The 22,083-nt window shown below is 30.0% G+C and overlaps 1 protein-coding gene and 1 long non-coding RNA gene across 3 annotated transcripts in view; one reads left to right on the top strand and one right to left on the bottom strand.

Moving 5' to 3' along the window:
- Positions 1–16,569: 16,569 nt before the first annotated feature.
- LOC130675641 (uncharacterized) overlaps positions 16,570–22,083 on the top strand; it is a 28,737-nt gene continuing 23,223 nt past the window's right edge. The window contains exon 1 of the long non-coding RNA XR_008991319.1: positions 16,570–16,851. This is a non-coding gene — a long non-coding RNA (uncharacterized LOC130675641). The remainder of the gene's footprint in view (positions 16,852–22,083) is intronic.
- Positions 17,127–20,147, bottom strand: LOC130675640 (uncharacterized). 2 transcript variants are annotated; one of them, XM_057481432.1, is made up of 2 exons: positions 19,556–20,147; positions 17,127–18,486 (listed from the first exon to the last, which is right to left on the bottom strand). In XM_057481432.1, the coding sequence occupies exon 2, from the start codon at positions 18,302–18,304 to the stop codon at positions 17,738–17,740; it is 567 nt and encodes a 188-aa protein (XP_057337415.1). In that variant the 5' UTR covers positions 18,305–18,486; positions 19,556–20,147; the 3' UTR covers positions 17,127–17,737. The 2 variants fall into 2 exon arrangements, with proteins under 2 accessions (XP_057337415.1, XP_057337414.1); XM_057481431.1 differs by lacking the exon at positions 19,556–20,147 and adding an exon at positions 19,333–19,458.

Genomic DNA, 22,083 nt, shown 5'->3' with positions numbered 1-22,083 from the left:
TCATGGAAAGAATGTTACAGAGCTCTAAAGTTGAGAAAAATTGAATTAATGAAAAAAAAAATATTTTTTTTTTTAATATTTCTACAAAATTAAATTTTAATTGAAATTCAAAATTCAGGTTCATTGTATCTATGTTCTTTGGACTTATAATAATCCTTTAAAATAACATTTGACTACAAAAATTTTTTTCTCAATAATTCAATTTTTCTTAACTTTAGAGCTCTGTAACTTTCTTTCTATGAGCTTTATCAAAACGACTCTAAGGACCATTTTTGTAGATAATTACATTTTTTATAAGGACTTTAATAAGACTGCTGAATTCAAAAATCGAAAAAAAATTTTTTTGACTTACTGAAAAGACAATTTCTTTATATTAAATATATTGATGAAGTTGATGCTTTTTAATAAGGTATTATCTACGTTAAACATATATTATTGATAATAAATATATATAGTCATAATTTAAAAAGTGACAAAATTTAAGAGAATTTAATACAAATAGATGATATTCTTGAGCCATCAATTCTATTCAATTAAATATCATTTAATATTGAATAATAGATATATTAGTTACTTTCAACTAGAACTGCGATTTTATTTAAACCAATGTTTCTTAATAATAAAACTACCTAAATTTTCCGCAAATACACTTGATCATGCCATAAATTAAAGGAACAGAAAAATTTTAGAAATTTTTTAGTGATTTTTGCAAGAATGTAACTTCGTGAAAAATGATCGTATCGAAAAATGAAAAAAAGCATTTTGTAGCTTGAAATCTCTAGTTTCGACGCATTTTAAACAAATTTTTTTGTAGACCTTTAGCCATTGCGCAAACATGAGAAATACCGCGAGACAAAAATTTTCTAAATTTTTTCTTTTCTTTGAGAGGGTCCACGGGCTGCGAAAAAAAATTTTTCAGCTAAACCAATGCATGAGCAGTTAGCAAATTTAATCAGCTTTAATTTGCATTTTTTGAGATTCGTACGATAACTTGTCGCTGAGATATCAGCCTTCAAACGAAAAATGATCCTTTTGGGTTTGATCATCGATATTTCAGGTACTAATGATCACACAGTGAATTGAAGGGCGGCGTTAAAAACTTGAAGAAATTCCCTCCAAGACTCTTTCATCATTTTTTAATAAAAAAAATTTTTTTTATTTTTAACATCCATTAAAAGTAAGTACAAAAAAATGATTTTTTTTGGTTTTTTAGTAAATCAACCGCTACCCTGCAAATATCGATACAAAATATAATATTGCCAGAGACTTTTTTTAGCCTAATGTACCCTCAATAACCCTGCGATTTTTGAATTGATCCATGCCCAGGTAGGAAAGAACAACTGGGCAAGGTTTGGACCAAGCCTTGGCCAAGCGTCACTAGGATTATGCAAGGCTTGGCACGTGCCTTGGCTGAGCATTGGGCCAAGGATTGGTCCAAGCCTTGGATGATAGCCATGTCCCCAGCCTTGGGAAACAAAATATCAAGCCTCGGCCGAGTCTTGGGAAACGAAAAATTGAGCCTTGGCCAAGGCTTGGGAAACAAAAAGTCAAGCCTCGGCCAAACCTCGGGAAGCAAAAAATCTAAGGCTCACCCAATGCTCGATCTAAAATGTTATTATTTAAACTAATAAATATAATTAAAAAAAAGTTTGATCACACTTTTATCAACATTACATTGAATTGTAATTAACTAATTACTGAATTAATGAGAAATAACGAATAAAATTATTTGGGGGCTACCGGGGTTCGAACTGAGATCCTTCTGATTACTAGGCCGGGACGCTATCCACTGTGCTAAATCTGATGTCCAAATAATCATGATTTTTTTGCTTGTTAATTATTTAAATACAATTTAATTTAAAAATATTAAATCGTAAACATCCCAGGTAGGAATCGCCAAGGCTGACGATAGGCCGAGCCTTGGCCCTGTTGTCACTTGCCAAGCTTCGGCAGCTGACCATTGGCTCAAGCCTCGGCCAGGGCTTGGCCCAATGGTTTGATTACGTTAAGCCAAGTCTTGGCAGCTAACCATTGGCCCAAGTCTAGGCCGAGGCTTGGTCCAATGGTTTCATTAAATTAAGCCGAGCCTTGGGTAGTGACCATTGGCCCGAGCCTCGGCCAGGGCCAGGCCCGATAGTTAAATTTTTGTTAAATCGAGGCTTGGCCGCTGACCATTGGCCCGAGGATCGGCCGAGGCTAGGTCCGATAGTTTAATTTTTGTCAAGCCGAGCCTTGGCAGCTGACCATTGACCAATGCCTCAGCCTGGGTTAAATTTTTATTTAATATTAAAATTATCAACTTTGCATGTATCTATATATATGTATACAGAGAAGACCAGGGCATAACGGTCTACCGAGTATACGATTAATATCAAGAGTTGATATTTTTTAAAAAGTAAAATTATTTGATATACAATAATTTTCATTTAATTAGTTATTGCTATGCACAAAACTTTAGTTAACATGAAATTTTTATTTTTGGCGGTCAAAATGGGGTATCCTTTAAAAAAGTTGAAAAAAAAAATTCTGAAAGTTGATGAAATTTCATTAAATTCAAATTTTTTATATGTAATATACATAAAGAAAAATTACATTTCACATCATTGGTGGATACGAAGGCAAAAAAAAATTTTTTTTTGTGGGGCAGAGAGGCCCCTCTCCAAAAAATGATAATTTTTTTTTTTATTAAATTGTTTTCAACATTAAGAATATATTTCTTTCTCTTGACAATTATTTTTGGTTTTATAATACTCAAAAAAAATTTTTTTAGGTGTAATAAATCGTTTCCCTTCGATTAGCTTAATTACTAATTGTTATTTAATAAAAAATAACAATTCGATATTTTTTATCTGTCATTATTGTGAACCCAAAAAACGTGTTTTTTGATTTTTTAGATTACAGATTATTTTGCATTAAATTATTCATTTATATCAAATCATAAAATTACAAATTGATATAAATATGTCATTACTCATCAGACAATTTTAAGTTCATTAAATAAAACTACATTTCACCCCATGTTTACGATTTAATATTTTTAAATTAAATTGTATTTAAATAATTAACAAGCAAAAAAATCATGATTATTTGGACATCAGATTTAGCACAGTGGATAGCGTCCCGGCCTAGTAATCAGAAGGATCTCAGTTCGAACCCCGGTAGCCCCCAAATAATTTTATTCGTTATTTCTCATTAATTCAGTAATTAGTTAATTACAATTCAATGTAATGTTGATAAAAGTGTGATCAAACTTTTTTTTAATTATATTTATTAGTTTAAATAATAACATTTTAGATCGAGCATTGGGTGAGCCTTTTTTTGGGTTGACAGCGGTAAATCTGTTAATTTGACAGTTATTCCTGTAGTTTTGAGAGAGTCTTTTTTTCAGCTATAAGAATCTATGAGATTTATTAGGCAGATATATTACATTATATAATATTTATTATGTCTCTGTATTAATTTATGTTGCTTAACAACTTATATAATTGATGGTAAATATTTATTTAAATGATTTTATGAATGAATACATACATAGTATATGATAAAAATAACATTAAGTGAGTCAGCCAATGGATAAAGATAATTAACATATTCAGTCCCAGTGGGGATAAACGGTTCCACCACATTCACTCAACACAGCACGGCTTCATATATAAACTCGTAGCACCTGTTAAATGCAGCCAGAACGCTGTGTAGTATTGAGTTCGTGATTTCCTTATTATATGGTTGAAAAATATTGGCACAGTGAAAATACTTGAGCATTTTAAAAATTTAAATAATAAAAGTTTTCCCGAGTCGAAATTTAGAGCCTATATAGATCCCTCTAGCCCTGAATAGATCCGATTTAGAGCCCTGTAGTCCTGTAGCTCCGATTTAGAACCCAGAGGTCCTAACATTCACTGACAGGTCCGATTTTGAGCCTTCAAGTCCGACAATATTAGTCCCGTAATAAATTTCGATTCATTATGATTAAATAATTTATGATGATAAAAAAAGTTATAAATTTTTTAAAATTAATTGTAAGCATTATTTTTTGACATGCAACGAAATTTATTAATATTGAATTATATTGAAATTAAATTCAGCAGTTGCATTGATTAATTATTTATTCATTACATATAATGATTTTTTTATTTATTACAGAATCTAGTGCTAAAATTGACGATAAGATTAGTCATCTGACGTCTTTATGAGTTGTTGATTATTATAAAAAATTAAACTATTAACAGCATTAGCTATATATTTTGATAATTTTAATTGCAATCCTTTTAAGCATTGTAAGTATAAAAAAAATCCAGAGTAACATACATAGATTATTATTAATCACAATATTAATCATGCTAATGATATTAATAATATGAGTATTATTATTAATGTTACTATTATTAATATTATAATTATTAATATTCTAATTATTAGTATTATAATTATTAATATTATTATTATTACAACAAACCAGGGCTTACAGGCCCTAAATCGGACCTAATTTTAATTTTCATCAGGTCCTAGATTGAGCCCGCAAGCGCCGAAAACGGAAATTTGTTGCACCTCAGGGACTAAAATCGGACCTAATTTAACATAGAAACAGACTCTATTTAGATCCTCCAAGTCCGAAATAGGTCCGACTTTAGAAGGCTCTATTTGGGCTCTAATTTTCGACTCGGGTTGTCATTAAAAAATACTTTAAAAGTAGTGACCGCGCCCATGTCACCATAATACGCTGTTTCGTGTTTGTTCATAAACTATTATAATATGTAATTTTGATTTTTGTTTTTAATATTTCATCAAAAAATTTATAATAAAGAGTAAATTTCGAAAAATTGTAATATTTTTTTAATTACTCCAATTTATTTAAAGTTTTAAAATTAAGTTAAATTTTTTTTAGAGTTTTTGGAAGTTTCCGTCGGTTTTGTGTTTGCTTATGTTAATAATAACAATATTTAATATATGATTTACTTAGCCAAAATAATGTAATAATCGATATAATTCACCTTGCTTTGATAAAAATATTAGGAGTTGGCTGTAGTTTTTCGTATGAATATGTATTTGACATAAGGATTTTTATTCATGTGTTGAATCGCAATGTAATAGTTTATTTTCACAGAAATAATATAATTGAATTGCATAGAAAATGAAGAAAAACATATAGAAGGCAAGTGCAAAGATATGAAACCAATAGAAACTTTTCCAAAATAGTTTAATTTTTTGTTTGTATGGATCTTCGGAATCACGATATATAATAGTGTTGCCAATAGGGTCTACAAGTAGTTTAAAGTGACGTAAAAAATCGATACCGAGCATTGCTTGATCTACATCGGCAACTCTAAAGTTCCAGTTGAATTTTTTGTTTGGGCCAAAATTCAGAGCCATTTCGTGGGTCCCGTATGTTGATATCTTGCTGTTGTTCAATAATTGAAGAGTACAATTTGGATCGAGATTTGATTTACGATTCAACAATAGCAATCGAGGAATCACGGATCTTTGAACTCCATCTGAAACTAAGAACTTAATATTTGAAACTTTGTCAATAACATATACACGATTTTCATCCATTTTAGAAGTCATCCAGTTGTGCGTTATATTTTCCAAGTGAAAGTGATGTCGTAAGTTGTAACGACTCTCTTGGTGACAAGTAATAACTCAGCTGGAACAACTATGAGTTTATTTCTATATATCGAATTAAAGTAAATCTTTTCAAATTGATGTGAAAGTTGTGTGTATACTATGTATACGGGATCATATAACTTTGAACTGTTCTCAGCGATAAGATTTGTTATCGAGAACCGCTACTGTCTCTTTTCCTTAGCTTGCGAATGTATGACTTGCTTATGAGCAATATGAGTGACGATAGTAATTTGATGTTTGTAACACGCGTCTATTTTTTTTACTTTACGACTCTGCTACCACTGTCTTTCTTCCAAGCGAACAGTAAGTTAGTAATTACTATATTAATATAGTAAATAACAACATTAAATATTGGTCTACAACTTTGTTAGCGAAGAGTATCTCAAGTTCGTTAATATTTATAAGTTTAGGTCGGGAACGAGAATGATTCTCATCAACACGAAGTCGAAACCAAATTCTTACCCGGGTATTAGTAATAAAAAATCATATTGGATCACAAGGGGATTCGAAGCTACGCTTGGCACGTAATCGAATCCAAGATCAAGTACGCTAACCACTTAGCCACGATACTTGTTTGTAACAATTGATGTTTCTATTTAATGTAGTTAAGAGGGGTCGGGTCTTATTTCTCTATCACTCTCAAGTAGATGAGTGATACTGTCCTTGTTGCATTTGTGCAGTAAATGGAAACTTTATTCACGTTTTTCTCTTAAACAAATGAACATATTCGAAAAATAACAAGGTATATAGATTGCTAGATAATAGACTAATACATCAAGCCTCGTTCTTCATTTTGCACTCTGAGTTTTTGTTTGAAAGTAAAGCTTGGACAAAAATAACTGTAGCGATCCTCCTTAAGATGATTACTTGATAAGATGATAAGATGATAAGAAATAGTGATTATGACTAGCTTCGACATGTTGGTACTGCTGTGATAATGTTTTTAATAACAGTACAAAATACTTTTTTACAATCATATCCACAGCGTCAACATTTCTACGATAGTAAAATTGTAACGAGTTCAGAATGGATGATTGTTTTAAAGTGGGATATCATTCCCACCATGTTTATTTCAACCACACATCTTATTCAGAGCCTCGATTTGTACTCTGAAGCAGTTGAATAAGTTAAAAGTTTCGCTTGTGCCGTTTAATACTGCTAAGAAAAGATCGGTTAGTAACATTTTACGCAATACTTCGTAGCTTATACTGTTTTATGAAATATGAAGTTCAATGTCAATTGAAGATATTTAATACACACTTTATAATAATAATGTAAAAAATAAATAGATTTTATTTTTCAATAGTAAATTTACGTTACAAGTATTAAAATCATGAATGAAGTTGCCACGCCCATCATATACTATAAGCCTGCTGTCGTTTGCTTCTATTGTCACAATGAACCTGATTATTTCGTTGTCCGTGTATACCTCATCGAAATGAAAAAAAAATTTATAAACATAATTTGATATATTTAGTCCGAAAAAAATTGTTTAATACAGTTGCGTTATGAGTCCGTCGACTTATTTTATATTAATTAAATTATTTGTGTGTGTGTGTGTGTGTGTGTGCGTGTGCGCGCGCGCGCGCGTGTGTGTGTGTGTGTGTGTGTGTGTGTGTGTACGTATGAGTATTTCTATCTCCAGCAGATATAATTTTTATTTTGGTACCGGCAAATTAGTTTCGAACTGTAGGTACTGATGTGATATTTTTAATATAATAGTAATACTTTTTTACATACATCCCCACAGGGGTCAACATTTCTGGAATCGGTCTAACATATGACACGTAACCTTGGCAACAACATGCATTGGAAGAAGACGACTGTAAGAGTAGTCGTGTTCTCACACCATACTTTTACTTTTAGTGATAAGTTTATCATAAAAAAAAAATTATAACATTAAAATTATAAATTACAAAAAAATGATTTTATATCTAATATATTTAATATTTAATTTAAATTTAATGTCTAATATTTAATATTTTTTATAAAAGTGTAAATATTACATGATTACATTATCAATGCATTTACTGACAGTATACATAACTACATTAAAGTGGACAGTTATTTTAAAGTTTCATATGAATCCCACCACGTCCATGTTCACCACTTATCTTATTCGAAACCTTGGTCTGTACTCCGAAGCAGTTGTACAGTTTGATAAGGTAAAGTACCTAATACTTGAACCCTTCTAAAAATGGGACCAGTAGTTGAACAGACTTTTAGAATTGTTGTTATACAAAATCCGTATATATATTATGAGTAATATGCGCATGTTATAATTATTCAATAATACAGTAATTGATTACTGTGAGTTTTTCCAATTATAACTCAAAAAAATTATATATTTTTTAACTTTAAAGTTGACATGCCGAGAATAGCCGATAGATGCTATTTTTTTCATGAAAAAGATACTATACCGTAAGCCGAACAATCCGTTAAAAAACACGGTATATCATCGTTTTAAGTAAAAAAAATTATACCACCCAATGAAATAGTCTTTTCTAAATACTATATATTTTTTGCAAAGACATAAACTAAAATTTTTATATTAAATTTTACCGTCTAACTATACCTCCCAATGTTCAAAGCGGTACCCAAAACTTGAACAAGATGGCGTTACCGGTTCAAGTATTGGGTCCATGTTATTTTCATGGCAGCAGTAGGTGAACAGCGTAAAATTTATCCTAGTGCAATAACAAATACTTTAATTTAATTATTTATTTTTTAACAAAGATATACGAAAATAAAGTATGAGTAATTCATTAACAATTAGTGTAATAATTTTAAGTGATTTCGTGTGAAAACGTATCTATTTCATCAAAATAAATTTTTATTATTTTCTAACCAAAAACAATTCACAACATATAGGTAAGATGAAAATTGCGAATAACATTTATCTGTTGATAAAAAATAATCCGTTACAATTAGTAAAATTTACAATAAAGTTTGTTAAATCCATAAAATTTCACTACTTAACAACTTTACAAAAAATTTAAAAAATTAAACAGGAAACTATTTAGATCTAAAAGTTTAAATTCCTGTTCTGTCCTTATAATAAAAAAATTATATTTATTTGACGCTGAGCGTCGACATTATTAATTTGCGATTGCGCACTGTAGCTTCTTGGACATTGGTCCGACTGTAACTTGCTCCATTCAGAGACTTCAATAAGTACTCCATGACTGCGTGGGTGGTTGTGTCCTTCAGGCGGAGAACAGCGAGACATAGTGGCTTCAGAACAAAGAGGAACACACGAAGAGAGTGCCCGAGATGAGTTCGCACACTGCTGCGAGCCTTTAGACTTCCGACATGACGTCGCCGGAGGTGTCCAAAATTATATTTATAATAAATAAATAAAAGTATTTATGATTTTCAATTTTGGTAACAGTTCATTTTTTGTGTTGTTTTTAGTTCATAATAATTAATTCATTGGTAATAAAAAATGTAATTAAAAAATTAAATAACGCTACACTGATATTTCCCACAAATACATACGTAGTTTTCAATCCCAAACAAGCCATCTACCGACAAAACTTACCAAAAAAATATTTAGTACCGATTACCAAATATTTAGTTGGTGGAAACAAATATTTATTGTACCATAATAAGATTTAGTTGAGATAAACAAATGATTTATTAAATTATACTAAATTATATTGATGGGCACAAAAAGTTTTGTTCTCCCAAATAAGTGACTAAAAATTTTGTTACTAAATCCATTTAGTACTCAGTATTAAATCCTTCTATCAGTGTGCACAAGGAAGTTGCCACGCCCATAAGTTGCTGTTCTATTTTCTTACAAAGAAATAAACTGATAAAACTGATAATATTTATAAATATAAGTAAATCGTGTAAATGTTCGACGCATTTGATTCGAAAAAATCGTTTAATATCATTATTCAGTTTATTGAATTAAACTGTGTGGCGTTTGGAGTGCTACCGAAAGTTGCATCATCTGTTTACGAATTTTTTTTATTGTGTATTTTTAATATAGTAAAAAATTAACAGATTAAATTTAATTATTGTAAAATAAAATTAATGTTCAGGGAAAATACTCATAAAATAAAATTAATTAAAACAAAATATTTTTATGTTTTTTTTTTATTTCTATAAAATAGAATAATACAAAATAATGTAAATTTTGTGAATTTTTTTGTTTAAATAAATGCTTGTCATTTACATGATTGGAAACATTTTGAGAAATGTAAAAAAATAAAGGTGATTTTAAAGATTTAAAACTACATATACTTGTATTTAATGTTTTAAAAAAATTTCTTTTGGGTATAAATATATAATTTAAATACTTTTTGTTAATAAAATTTTTTTGAGAATTATCTAGCCGAAAAAAGTTAAAATAATAATTACAATACAATATTTAAATTTAGAAATATATTTGTTAATTTCAGTACAAGTCAGAAATCAACCTGCTCAATATACAGAAATATGTTTCAATTTAAAATAAATATTAATTGTAATTATAAAAGTGAAAAAACGACTATCACAATGTAAAGTATAAATATGTAAATTATTAAATAACATTTATCGATATATAATATCCCTGTTAAGAACATCTCATAGAATCTCATTAGAGAATTCCCATAGAGATTTCATAAGAATAAATGAGTTCAAATGAGAAGTGATATTGATTCATATGATGGAGCGCAATGTAATAGTTTATTTTCACAAAAATAATATGATTGAATTGCATAGAAAATAGAAAAAAACATATAGAAGGTAAGTGCAAAGATATGAAACTGATAGAAACTTTTCTAAAATAGTTTAATTTTTTGTTTGGATGGATCCTCGGAATCACGATGTATAATATAGTCTTGTCAATCGAGTCTACAAGTAGTTTAAAGTAAAGTAAAAAATTCATATTGAGAATTGCTTAAGGTTGAGGTACATCGGAAACGCTGTAACTTCAGTTGAATTTTGAGTTCGGACCAAAATTCAGTGGCATTTCGTGAGTTCTATATGTTGAAATCTTGCTGTAACTTACTGATAGAATAGTGCAGCTTGGATCGCGAATTAATCGCGATGCGGTAATTGAGGTCGAGGTATTACGGAAGTTTAAAATCCAGTATCGAATAAAAACCGAATCTCTGAAACCTGATTAATAACGTATATTGGATAAATTAGCTGTTGGACCTTCGAGTTTGAGATTTTTCTGATTTACAACGAGTCCGTTGTGAGCAATAAAATGGCTATCAAGAGTTGGTTGATCGACGTCGGCGACCCTGAACTCCCAGAGAAATTTCCGCTTGAAACCCAGATCAAGAGTCATGGAAATAGTTTCAGTGTTTGGTCCTAATCGTTTTGGTAGCAGAGATCGAGGAAAAAAACTACCACTTCCATAGCGGTTGATTAAGTACGTTATCTGTGATTCACTATCAGTAACGAAAATACGTTCATGTCGATCAGAGTTTGTTATTTGGTCAGGTTGTTGATTACTTTCCATTTCGTCGTTTTCAACAGTATCTTGTTGCGAACGTGATGGGTGGAATGATGACTCAGACTACTCGTGGCTGTGTATGAGACGTTGCTGGATCCGCAGATGAAATGGTGATAATTTTGATGTAGAGATTTCTTCTCGATTATCTTCGATATTGGAGTAATTTAATTACGGTATAAACCGGTTCAACCATGGAAATGACAAATCAAAGAAAAATATTAAAAAATTTATGTAATATAGTTATTTGTATAGTAAGTATACTGGATAATACCTTTAAACCGCTGAGCTATCAAGATTTGTTATGTAAGTAACGGGCACCTGTTGCTGCTCACGAGAATAATGGATACGTAATGACAATGACAATGCTAATTTGATGGTAGTGGCACGCGCCTATCCATTCCATAAGCTCTGCGGCTCCGCTGCCCCCCTCTTTCTCGAGCGTGAACAGTAACTTAGTATATGTGTACCACACTGATATACTCTGCTATACTATATTACATATGAATATAAGCCGTGTATGAGAAAGAACGATTTGTTTCGTTTCTTTGCTTCCCATACTGTGGTCAGAACATAAGTTACTTCTTTTTTTAATACAACTAGCGTACGCGTTACGCGCGCGTGTCGTTTTTCATATGTTTATTTTAATGTATACTTTTGTGTCGTTTGTATATATTTTTTTGCTTTCGACCAATCGCGTTACGAATAGTTTGCCTTCACATATATTTCATCTAAATTTTATTATAGGATAATTAATGTGATTGTCGCGCTTTCTATTTGAGAATATGAAAATTAAAAATTAGAGTAACATCTATAGATTATCACTTTAGTTTTTGATTATGTAAAAGAGAAAAGAATCTTCAGATATAATTGACCTTGACAGATATTCGATAAACAGGTTTTTGACAAAATACTGGAGTGTATGAATAACAAATTAACAGCTATTATACTTGATTGATGAAAAAAAATTAATAATTATTGTCTGTGTTAACTTTTTACTAAACGGAAGAATTAATAAACGACTATCAATATTATCAAATGTTTTTATCTTATAATTCATTTTAGGCGCATACATAATTATTTAAAAAAAATATCAAATATTTGATTACAATTAAAATTAAAAATATTTTAGCTCTGTGCATACATGTATTGAAAATAAAAAAAAATAAAACTTTTGTTGAGATTGTGGAAGATATGCAATTTACGCGATTTAAGTAATTAAAGACTTCAATAATAATTTATGTTGCACGTTTATTCAAATGTAATTTTTTACAGCAAGTAGTGTGCGTGCGCGCGCGTGTAGCGTGTGTGTGAGTATCGTTGAATGGGTAAACGTATATCGGCGCAGCAGATCTATGCGCGGTAGCTCCTGTTGCATTTGTGTGTGTGTGTGTCTGTGTGTGTACGTATGAGTATTCCTGTCTCCAGCAGATATAATTTTTATTTTGGTACTGGCAATTAGTTTCAAACTGAGATACTGATGTGATGTATTTAATATAGTAATACTTTTTTATAATCATCTTCACAGGAGTCAAGATTTCTGGAATTGGGGTTACAAATAACACGTCACTTTGGCAACAACATGCATTTGGAAAGCCGACAGTAAGAGTGGTCGTGTTCCCACACAATACTCTTACTTTTAGTGAGAAGTTGATCATAAGAAAATAAAATTATAACATGGTTTCATTGTACTTTTCATTCTTTGTTACATTTAAAATTCAAATTTATTTTTTTTTTTAACTTTAAAAATACCATCAAAAAACTTTTCTTGTATAATAATTATTTTTTATTAGTCTAGTCGAAGAGATGAAAACCTGCGAAAAATAGTTACAGGTCTCCTAAAAATATGGTTGATGGCTTAAACGATTCGGAATGGCGTCTAGACAAAAACGTTTTTTTTTTTTTCTGGAAACATAAATTACAATTGTTATTAACAATAAACCGTTTAAAAAATTAGACGTCCAGCTTTTTGGCAAAATCTCAAAAACTATAAGTGATAGCTCAATCATGAAAAAAGTTTCTGAAAGAGCAGAAACTTTGAGTGTAAGAGTTCTCGGCTCCCCCATTTGTAGCTCCAATATTTATAATTTTAATTTAACGTTGAAAATCGGCTTTCGCGCGGCAGTTTCGGCATGCGCGCGCCGCCACTCTAGCGAGCGTAGTCGTCCAATAATTTTTTTATGCAATTAAATATTAATTAAAAAATTTGAAAAAATTCTGGTCTTATCTAGACACTTCACAGAATATGATTCCGCGGTAATAAAAGTTGTATCACCATTTTTCAAAAAGTTATTCAAATGATAATTAACATTTTTTTTACGGGTATGTGTTGTTATAAAAGGCGGTATAAAAGTTTAAATAATTAATTTAGTTTATTGGATCCCTTTTTATAAACATACTCAACAAGATGACATGATGAAACTTCATAAAATATTTTTATTTCATTAGTTATTAATTTTTGAAGTACCGAAAAAATTAAAAACTTTAATAAAGTATATTAAATAATTTTTTTTTTTAAATCTTAAGTTATTACTGATTTCATATTCTTGTTAAGCATTATATGATTTTTTTTTAATTTTTTCATGCCATTTGTTTATAAATTTTTTATAAACAAATGGATTAATTAAATATTTTTTGAATATAATATAATATAATATAATTTAATATAATATTTTTGAAAATTTTTTTTTCACCATATTGTTAGCGTAAGAAAATAATGATTTTTAAAAAAAAATTTTTTTCTTAAAAACAATATCTTATTGTTTATAATCATTTTTTTCATATTTTGATTGTTTAAATGAATAATTAAGGAATCGTTTTTTTTTTTAAATCATTGTTTGCATTTCTATATATAATGGCAAAAAAAAAATTTTTTTTGGTCAACAATTTAGTCATTTATTAATTTAACAATTTGTTATAAACAATTTTTTTTCTTCATTTTTATTTTTTTCTAGAACATAAAAAATGTACAAAAACAGCAACCTGCAACAATATGGCAAAAAATATTTTTTTTATTTTTTAAAAATCATATGGATTCTTGAGCACGACGAAGTCCAAGCACTGACTCGATTTGTCAACAAACTAGTTGCTGTAACTTTGCAATTATTGCAGATACAGTTTTCGACCTTCAAGTCGTTTTTATACAGTATGAGTTAAGCTTTCTTATTAATTTTTAACCTAATGTTTATCTGTTATAGTTCTCTAACTACACGCATTTATTTATAAAAATTAGCATTTTCTATTCCTTATAATGCTTATATCTCATAAACAATTAATGTTATGACAAGTATGCTTTAAGACTTTTTTGTTACCTGATTATTAAACTATTCAAATATATTTTTTTTATATTTTTAACTTTATTTGTTTATGTGATTTTAGAATTTATTAAAATTCTTTTTAAATACAGAAGTTGTTTCATTTCAATATATTCTCATTGTAAATTTAAAATAAAATTAAAATCATTTGTATTTAATATCTTTAATATCAAATTTCGGTAATTATATAGAAGTGGGGCTCCACACGGAGAAAAAAATATTGCTCCTCGAACGATCTAAAGTATAGTAACTCGTAGATCGTTACCACAACAATACGTATGCTTATGGTAACAATACCGTATCGTTCCAGTAACTATCTATTAGATAGCTGTGAGCCCTATACGACTTTCCGTAGTCGTCACCTCACACGGCACCGTCTAACCTAACTAAACATCCATTTTCGCGCCAACTTTTGAATATTGTATAATTGTTGCTAGCAGACGTTTAATAAAAAAAATAGTGTAAAAAATAATTGTGATGTTGAAATATGGACCCACGGGTAATTAATAAATTAACAGAGTAGAATCTCCATAACTATGTTGATACATTTATTGATAAGTGTTTTTTTATGCTTTTTGTAATCAAATATACAGTCATAACCAAAAATCTAAATATTATATATAGTCGATGTTTTATAATTTAAATGTGATACGTAAATAGAAGAAAAATAATCAATAAACAAATGAGATCTGAATTAATATTAAATTTAAAATTAAATTACTAATAAATAAATTGGGAAAATTAAAAGATATATTTATATTTATATTTAAAATTTATTTAGACTATAACTAACTAATAAATCAGTTTTATGAATTATTTTATTTAATCAAAGTTATTTGCTTATCATTTATTTATGAATGATAAAGGTTTTTAAATATCTCATATAATTTGCAACGCGCGTGACGTCAGATAGGGCTCAGAACGATACCGTATAGGTCTCAGAGCTATCCACCGTATTGTTGTCAGAACGATACAGTAAATCGTTGCAGTAACAATCTAGTAGATAACTATAGCGTATTGTTACTGTAACTATACAGTATACTTCTGAGAACAATATTTTTTTCTCCGTGCACCTGTTTATTTCAAGCATAAATCCAAAAATATTCAAATTGCCAAGAGACTTGTTTCATTCTCTGGCATTTGTCGGCGGATTAAAGATGTACTTGCTTATTTAGATGTTATTTAAGCATTAATAGTTTGTACGTGTATAACAAAGGTATAAAATTAGCTTGATTCAAAGATTTAGTTTGAAATTTTTCTGTTCTGTGCTATACTGCACCATTTGACATATTTTTCTTATTGTTCTATGTATTGACTCTTAAGTCAACCACCAAAACTTAAGATATATGCCTATTTGCCATAATTTCTGTAGTTTTGTCCTAAGTACGTTAACGGACTCGTCAGTAAGGCTATGTTAACGCACTCTTGCCTTAGACTACATCTCTTACTAGTACGAGCCGGCTTAAAACTGTGTTGCGGGCTTCAGCCAGACACTATACTAGCAAAAGAAGGCGGATACCGTCCAAACTACTTGCAACAAAATGTTAGGTGAGCTGTTGTACACCGTTAGTGTATTGAAATAACAGAAATATGCCAATTTTCACTATACAAGAGCTCAAAAAATCTTTGTAACTCTTAGTTAGACCTTTCTATCGCCACCGTCCATCTTATGGTATTAATAAAATTAATTATTTGTATTTATTAGAAAATTTATTAAATTTATTTTGGAAAATTAGCATAATTGGTGTCATTTTTTATCAATTTTGCGCACTTTAGTTACAAGGCCTGGATAGATATCTTGTGTTCAAGACACAAATACATACAGAAAATTCTTTCCGCCGTGTAGCAGAACACGTGGAAAAAGTTTAATTATAGATCTTTGATGTGTGAGCACTTGGAACTTTGGAAAATGCGTGGAGTCGCTATTGTCAACAATTACCCAAATTTCAATCTAAAAAATTTAATATTCGTCATATAAAAGTGTGAACATTCCATAATATTATATTATCAATCACAATATGTAACAGATCTGACAGTAAAAATAACTAATTTAGAATGAACAGTTATCTTAAAGTTTCATATGAATCCCACCACGTCCATGTTCACCACTTATCTTATAGTCGAAACCTTGGTCTGTACTCCGAAGCAGTTGAACAGTTTAATAGTTTCGTTTCTGTGTGTTGCTATGCTAAGAGAAGATCGCTTTGTACCATACGAAATACTTAGTTACAGTATCGTTTTATAAAATATAAAGTTCCAATTTCATAAAAAAAAATTAATACGCTTTTTATAAAAATCATAATGTAAACAATAAGTGGTTCAGTATTTCGTCTTTTTTTTTAATAGTAAATTCACGTGACAAGTTTTAAAATCGTGTACAAAGAAGTTGCCACACCCATAAGTTGCTGTTCTGTTTTCTTACAAAAAAATAAACTGATAAAACTGTAAATCTTTATAAATGTAAGTAAATCATGTTAATATTTGATATATTTAGATCGAAAAAATTGTTTAATACCTTTATTCAATTAACTGAATTCAACTGTGTGTAGTCTGGAGTGCTACCGGAAGTTGCATTATCTTTTTATAAATTTTTTTTCTTATTCATTTCAATACAGTGAAAAATTAACAGATTAAATTTAATTATTTAAAAAAAAAAAATTAACGTTTAGGAAAAAAACTTATAAAATAAAATAAAATTAAATTTATTGAAACACAATATTTTCATGTAATTTTTTTTTTATTTATTAAAATTGGACGATACAAAATAATGTAAATTCTGTGAATTTTTTTGTTTAAATAAATGATTGAAAATTACATGGTTGGAAAAATTTTGAAAAATGTAAAAAAATTATTTTTTTTTAATTATACAAAAAAGCATGATACGTAAGAATTTCATTAATGAATTTTGGGCCACAATTTAGTGCTATTTCGTAGGTTCCATAAGTGGAAATCTCGCTGTTACTTAACGATCGACCAGTGCGGTTTGGATCACGAATTAATTCCCGATGCGGTAATTGAGATCGAGGGATCACGGAAACTTGAGTACCAAGATCAGCTAAGTAGTGCATATTTGAAGTCTGGTGAATAATATGTACACGATTATCATCCACTTCAGAAGTAGTTTGTTGACTCGGTTGCTCATTTGACTCCTCCACTTGTTGATCACTGGATGAATTAGCTGTTGGATCTTCGAGCTTGAGATTTTTCTGATTGACAAAGAGTCCGTAGTGAGCAATAAAATCAGTATCAAGAGTTGGTTGATCGACGTCGGTCACCCCGAACTCCCAGAGAAATTTACGTTCAAAACCCAGATCAAGAGTTAAGGTAAAAGTTTCAGTGTTAGGTCCTAAACGCTTTGGTAGCAGTGATCGAGGAAAAAAACTGCACTATAACAGCGGTTGATTAAATACGTTATCTGTGATTCACGATCAGTAACGAAAATACATTCATCTGGGCTAGAGTTTGTTATTTGGTCAGGTTGGTTATTTGAAGTCTGGTCAAAAATATGTACATGATTATCATCCACTTCAGAAGTAGTTTGTTGACTCGGTTGCTCATTTGACTCCTCTACTTGTTGATCACTGGATGAATTAGCTGTTGGATCTTCAAGCTTGAGATTTTTCTGATTGACAAAGAGTCCGTAGTGAGCAATAAAATCAGTATCAAGAGTTGGTTGATCGACGTCGGTGACCCTGAACTCCCAGAGAAATTTACGTTCGAAACCCAGATCAAGAGATAAGGTAATAGTTTCAGTGTTAGGTCCTAATCGCTTTGGTAGCAGTGATCGAGGAAAAAAACTGCCACTATAACAGGGGTTGATTAAATACGTTATCTGTGATTCACGATCAGTAACGAAAATACATTCATCTGGGCTAGACTTTGTTATTTGTCCAGGTTGGTTATTACTTTCCATTTCGTTGTTTTTAACAGTATCTTGTTGCGAACGTGGCGGGTGAAATGATGACTCAGACTACTCGTGACCGCGTATAAGACGTTGCTGAATCCTCAGATGAACTGGTGATAATTTTAATGTAGAGACTTCTTTTCGATTATCTTCGAGATTGGAGTATAAATTTGAGCATAAACCGGTTCAGTCTTGAAAATGTAAACCAAAGCAAAATATTTAAAAATTGATGTAATATGCACGGAAAATAAATTGTAGTATCATTTACTACAAGATTGTAGTAAATGTTTTTGTAGTTACAAATATCATATAAATGATAGCAGTTACTAAATATGCGTCGAATTTTACTAAGTTAATAAGTTGAATTTACTCCTATAGTGAGACTACTGAGAGCTTGCTCATCATTTAAAAGTGGGGATATGGGAATTGCATGCTAACTGAAGGGAACGATCTCAGTAGCTCCAGCATATCTTGCGGTTGATTCTACTGTACACTGCAGTAACAAATACTCCTGGCGGGAGTTGAGAGTACTACAGAAAGAGCAGTTCCCGCTATTTCGCCATTTTGGGGTTAATTTGCTATACATACTCGATTATTATAACGTCTCATAAATAGTCATCTGACAATTAATTGAAAATTAAATAATTGATTTTATGATAAAAAATGTCGTGAAAAAAAAAAAATAAAAATTTCGATAGCTTTTTTGCCTTTAAAAGTTGAAAAAAAAAATTGGCTTTCATGTTTTTGGATAAAATTTCTATTTTATCTTTTTTGATGTTTTTGATATATTTTTTTTTTGAAAAGCCAATAAAAAAACGAACAATTGAAAAAATAAATTTAATATGGCCCAGCGTGTGTGGACACCACTTGCAAATAATTACCATGTTTAGAATATATAAATAACTCAGTAAGTGATTTTTAAAAATATTTTATAAAAATTTTTAATTATATACCGTTTATTTTTACGTAACCGCATATCGAGTAAATTGAACTACAATTAGAGTTACAAATACCGCATATGCTGTGGCATATCTTACTTGTTTCGATAGTTGACGCTGAACTACAATATTGCAGTAAATCAAATCACAATTTGGAGTTGTCTCATGTCACACTACAGCCTGTGGTAAATTGAACTCCAGTTGTTGTTGCCACTACTACAATTTATTTTCCGTGTGTAGTTATTTGTATAGTGAGTAAACTAAATAATACTTTTAAACCGCTAAACTATCACGAATTGTTAAGTAAGTACTGGGCACGTACCTGATGCTGCTCACGCGAGTGATGGATATGTACTGACAGTCCTATCCCAATGATATCATTGACATCCTACGTTCTGGCCACTTTCGTCGTGACACGTGCTTATTCCTTCTATAAATTCCACGATCTTGCTGTCCCTCCTGTCTCTCGAGTGAACAGTAACTTAGTATTAGTCTAGTCAACATGTGCCTTTTGGGTCAAAGTTTTTTATTCACCTCGGAAAATTATGATCGAGGTGTCATTCGATTCGCCATCGCATCTAAAAACTTTTTGAAAAATTTGGAGTGGGGCTTGCAAAAATTACAAAAGTTATAAACAATTTAGTAAAAAAAAAGGGTTTTTTTTTTTTGCGAATATCTCAAAAAGTATTCAAATTTTTTGAAATTTGAAAAAAGATCCAAAAAGAGGAAGAAATTTCTTAACAAAAAGTCCGGCCTCCCCGAACTCTAGGACCAATATTTATAATTTTCCTGGGGGGTTGAAAATACGACTGAAAACGGGAACTCTCGCTTGCGTAAGCTCCGCCCACTTCGGACCTTCAATGAAAAAATATTATTTAAACTTATTAAATATGAAAATTAAGAAATGAAAAAAATTCATGCACCAACAGGATAGATCAATGAGCAATATTCCGGCGATCAAAAATTGTTATCGCGATTTTTCAATTAGTTATCCATTGATTAATTAACAATTTTTTGTAGCACGAACATCAACATTGAAAGTGCGATAATTGTTAAACTATTAATTTTGGATTTTTTTCCTTCCATGGAGCTATTTTACAAAGGCTATAGAATAGAATCCCGTTGGAAAAATTTAAAAATTGTTAATTTTCACTTTGTTATTAACAATTTACTTAAGTCAAAAATTATCAACCTCGATTAAACATTGAAAAAAATATTTTTTTCATAATTTTGCTATTGGTCCGTTTTCTTATGAACGTGAGCTACTTAAAAATGATTTTTAATCATTTTTATCCCATATTGTTCAAAAAATTGTTAAAACCAAATGCGTTGTTTATAAGATAATCAAAAAATTTTCTTTCTTAACATAATCTTTGATAAAAATTATGATTTAAAAATAAAAAACTGTTTCTTAAAAAAATTTTTTTATTACTTAAAAACGCCTTTGTTAATTAACTAATTTTTTTTACCTTTGTCATGAAAATTAAGGAACCATTTTTTTTTCTAAAATCATTATTCATCTTGCTCTTCGATGTCTGAAAAAAATTTTTTATTTTTATTCAAATTTTAATTGTTTACACAATAAACAATTTGTTATAAACAATTGGATTTTTTATTTATATTTTTTTTTATTACTCTAAAAAATACAACAAAAACAGCCCAGTATCAGCTTTTGTAAAAAAATTGATTTTTCGATTTTTTATTTAATTTTAAGTTCCTTCGTATACTCAAACTTACCTTTCGCGCCTGCTTTTCTTTATTTATTATTAATATTTATAACCGGGTACCCCTCGACTTCCGTGGTCTTGACGACGAGGCTTACGAGGTCACAATTTGGACACCTTTTGAACTCAAAAAGTTCTAAGGGCGCCACTGAGAGTAAAATTGCACGATCTCTCAGTATCGTGTGCAAGGCAAAACAAAGCAGAGAGCAAAAGAAATCTCGAGGATGAGTCCGAAAATCTCCTTATCCAGGCTGGACCACACAGCTGCAGAGTTAGGTTCTTATTTTGAATTTAATCAATCACTTAATGAGTGGTCGTCAGACTCAACATCATTAGTCAATCGAGAATAATTATTTCAATAAATTATATAAAATATATCCAAATTTATTTATAACAAATATGGTGGCAAACAGATATGCTTTTTACTTAATATTAATTCTCTTTAACAACAATAAAACTTTAAGTTTTCCCGACAATTTTAACGTGTTTATAATTTTAATAATTTTCATATAAGTTTCTTAAATCTCTATAATCATTGTCACTTCCTTTATTTTTAATAATTTGCTGGCGAGGAAAATTTTAATACCAGATCACACACACACATACAATATATTCGTAACTATAAAATTTAATATCACCTAAGTTCTGGGTTTTGATTTTCTTAAAGTTTCCAGTGATGCGGTCGGTAAGACTCAGCACCAAGGTCACGATGTTTAATAATTTCTACTAAACTAAATTTCAGCACCTCCTAGAGAACGGTCCGTGGGACTCAGTATCTCTAAGAGAATACCTGCTAAATTAAATGTAATTTAAATTTCGAGAATTTTAATTATTAATTAATTAATCAGTGGTCGCTAGACTCGACTGAATTAATTAATTAATCTGACGCTACCTAACAAAGACAACCCAGAAACTTAAACAAAATGGCGACCGAATACTCTCGAACCCACGCCGCGAAAACGATAAATTTTATCCCTAACTTATACGTATAATATACGATTTTCTCAATTAATATTTTATAATAAAATTAGTAAGTAATAATTAATTAATTAACCAGGATGTTTTCCACAATTACCGAAGAAGTTCCAGGAGTCGATGATGACGCCATGAGATGAAAGGACGCCGC

The sequence above is a fragment of the Microplitis mediator genome, chromosome 10 (assembly GCF_029852145.1).
Source record: "Microplitis mediator isolate UGA2020A chromosome 10, iyMicMedi2.1, whole genome shotgun sequence".
Classification (NCBI taxonomy): domain Eukaryota; kingdom Metazoa; phylum Arthropoda; class Insecta; order Hymenoptera; family Braconidae; genus Microplitis; species Microplitis mediator.
The sequence above is the reverse complement of the archived record's forward strand: the minus strand, read 5'-3'. Positions and strand labels throughout refer to the sequence as shown.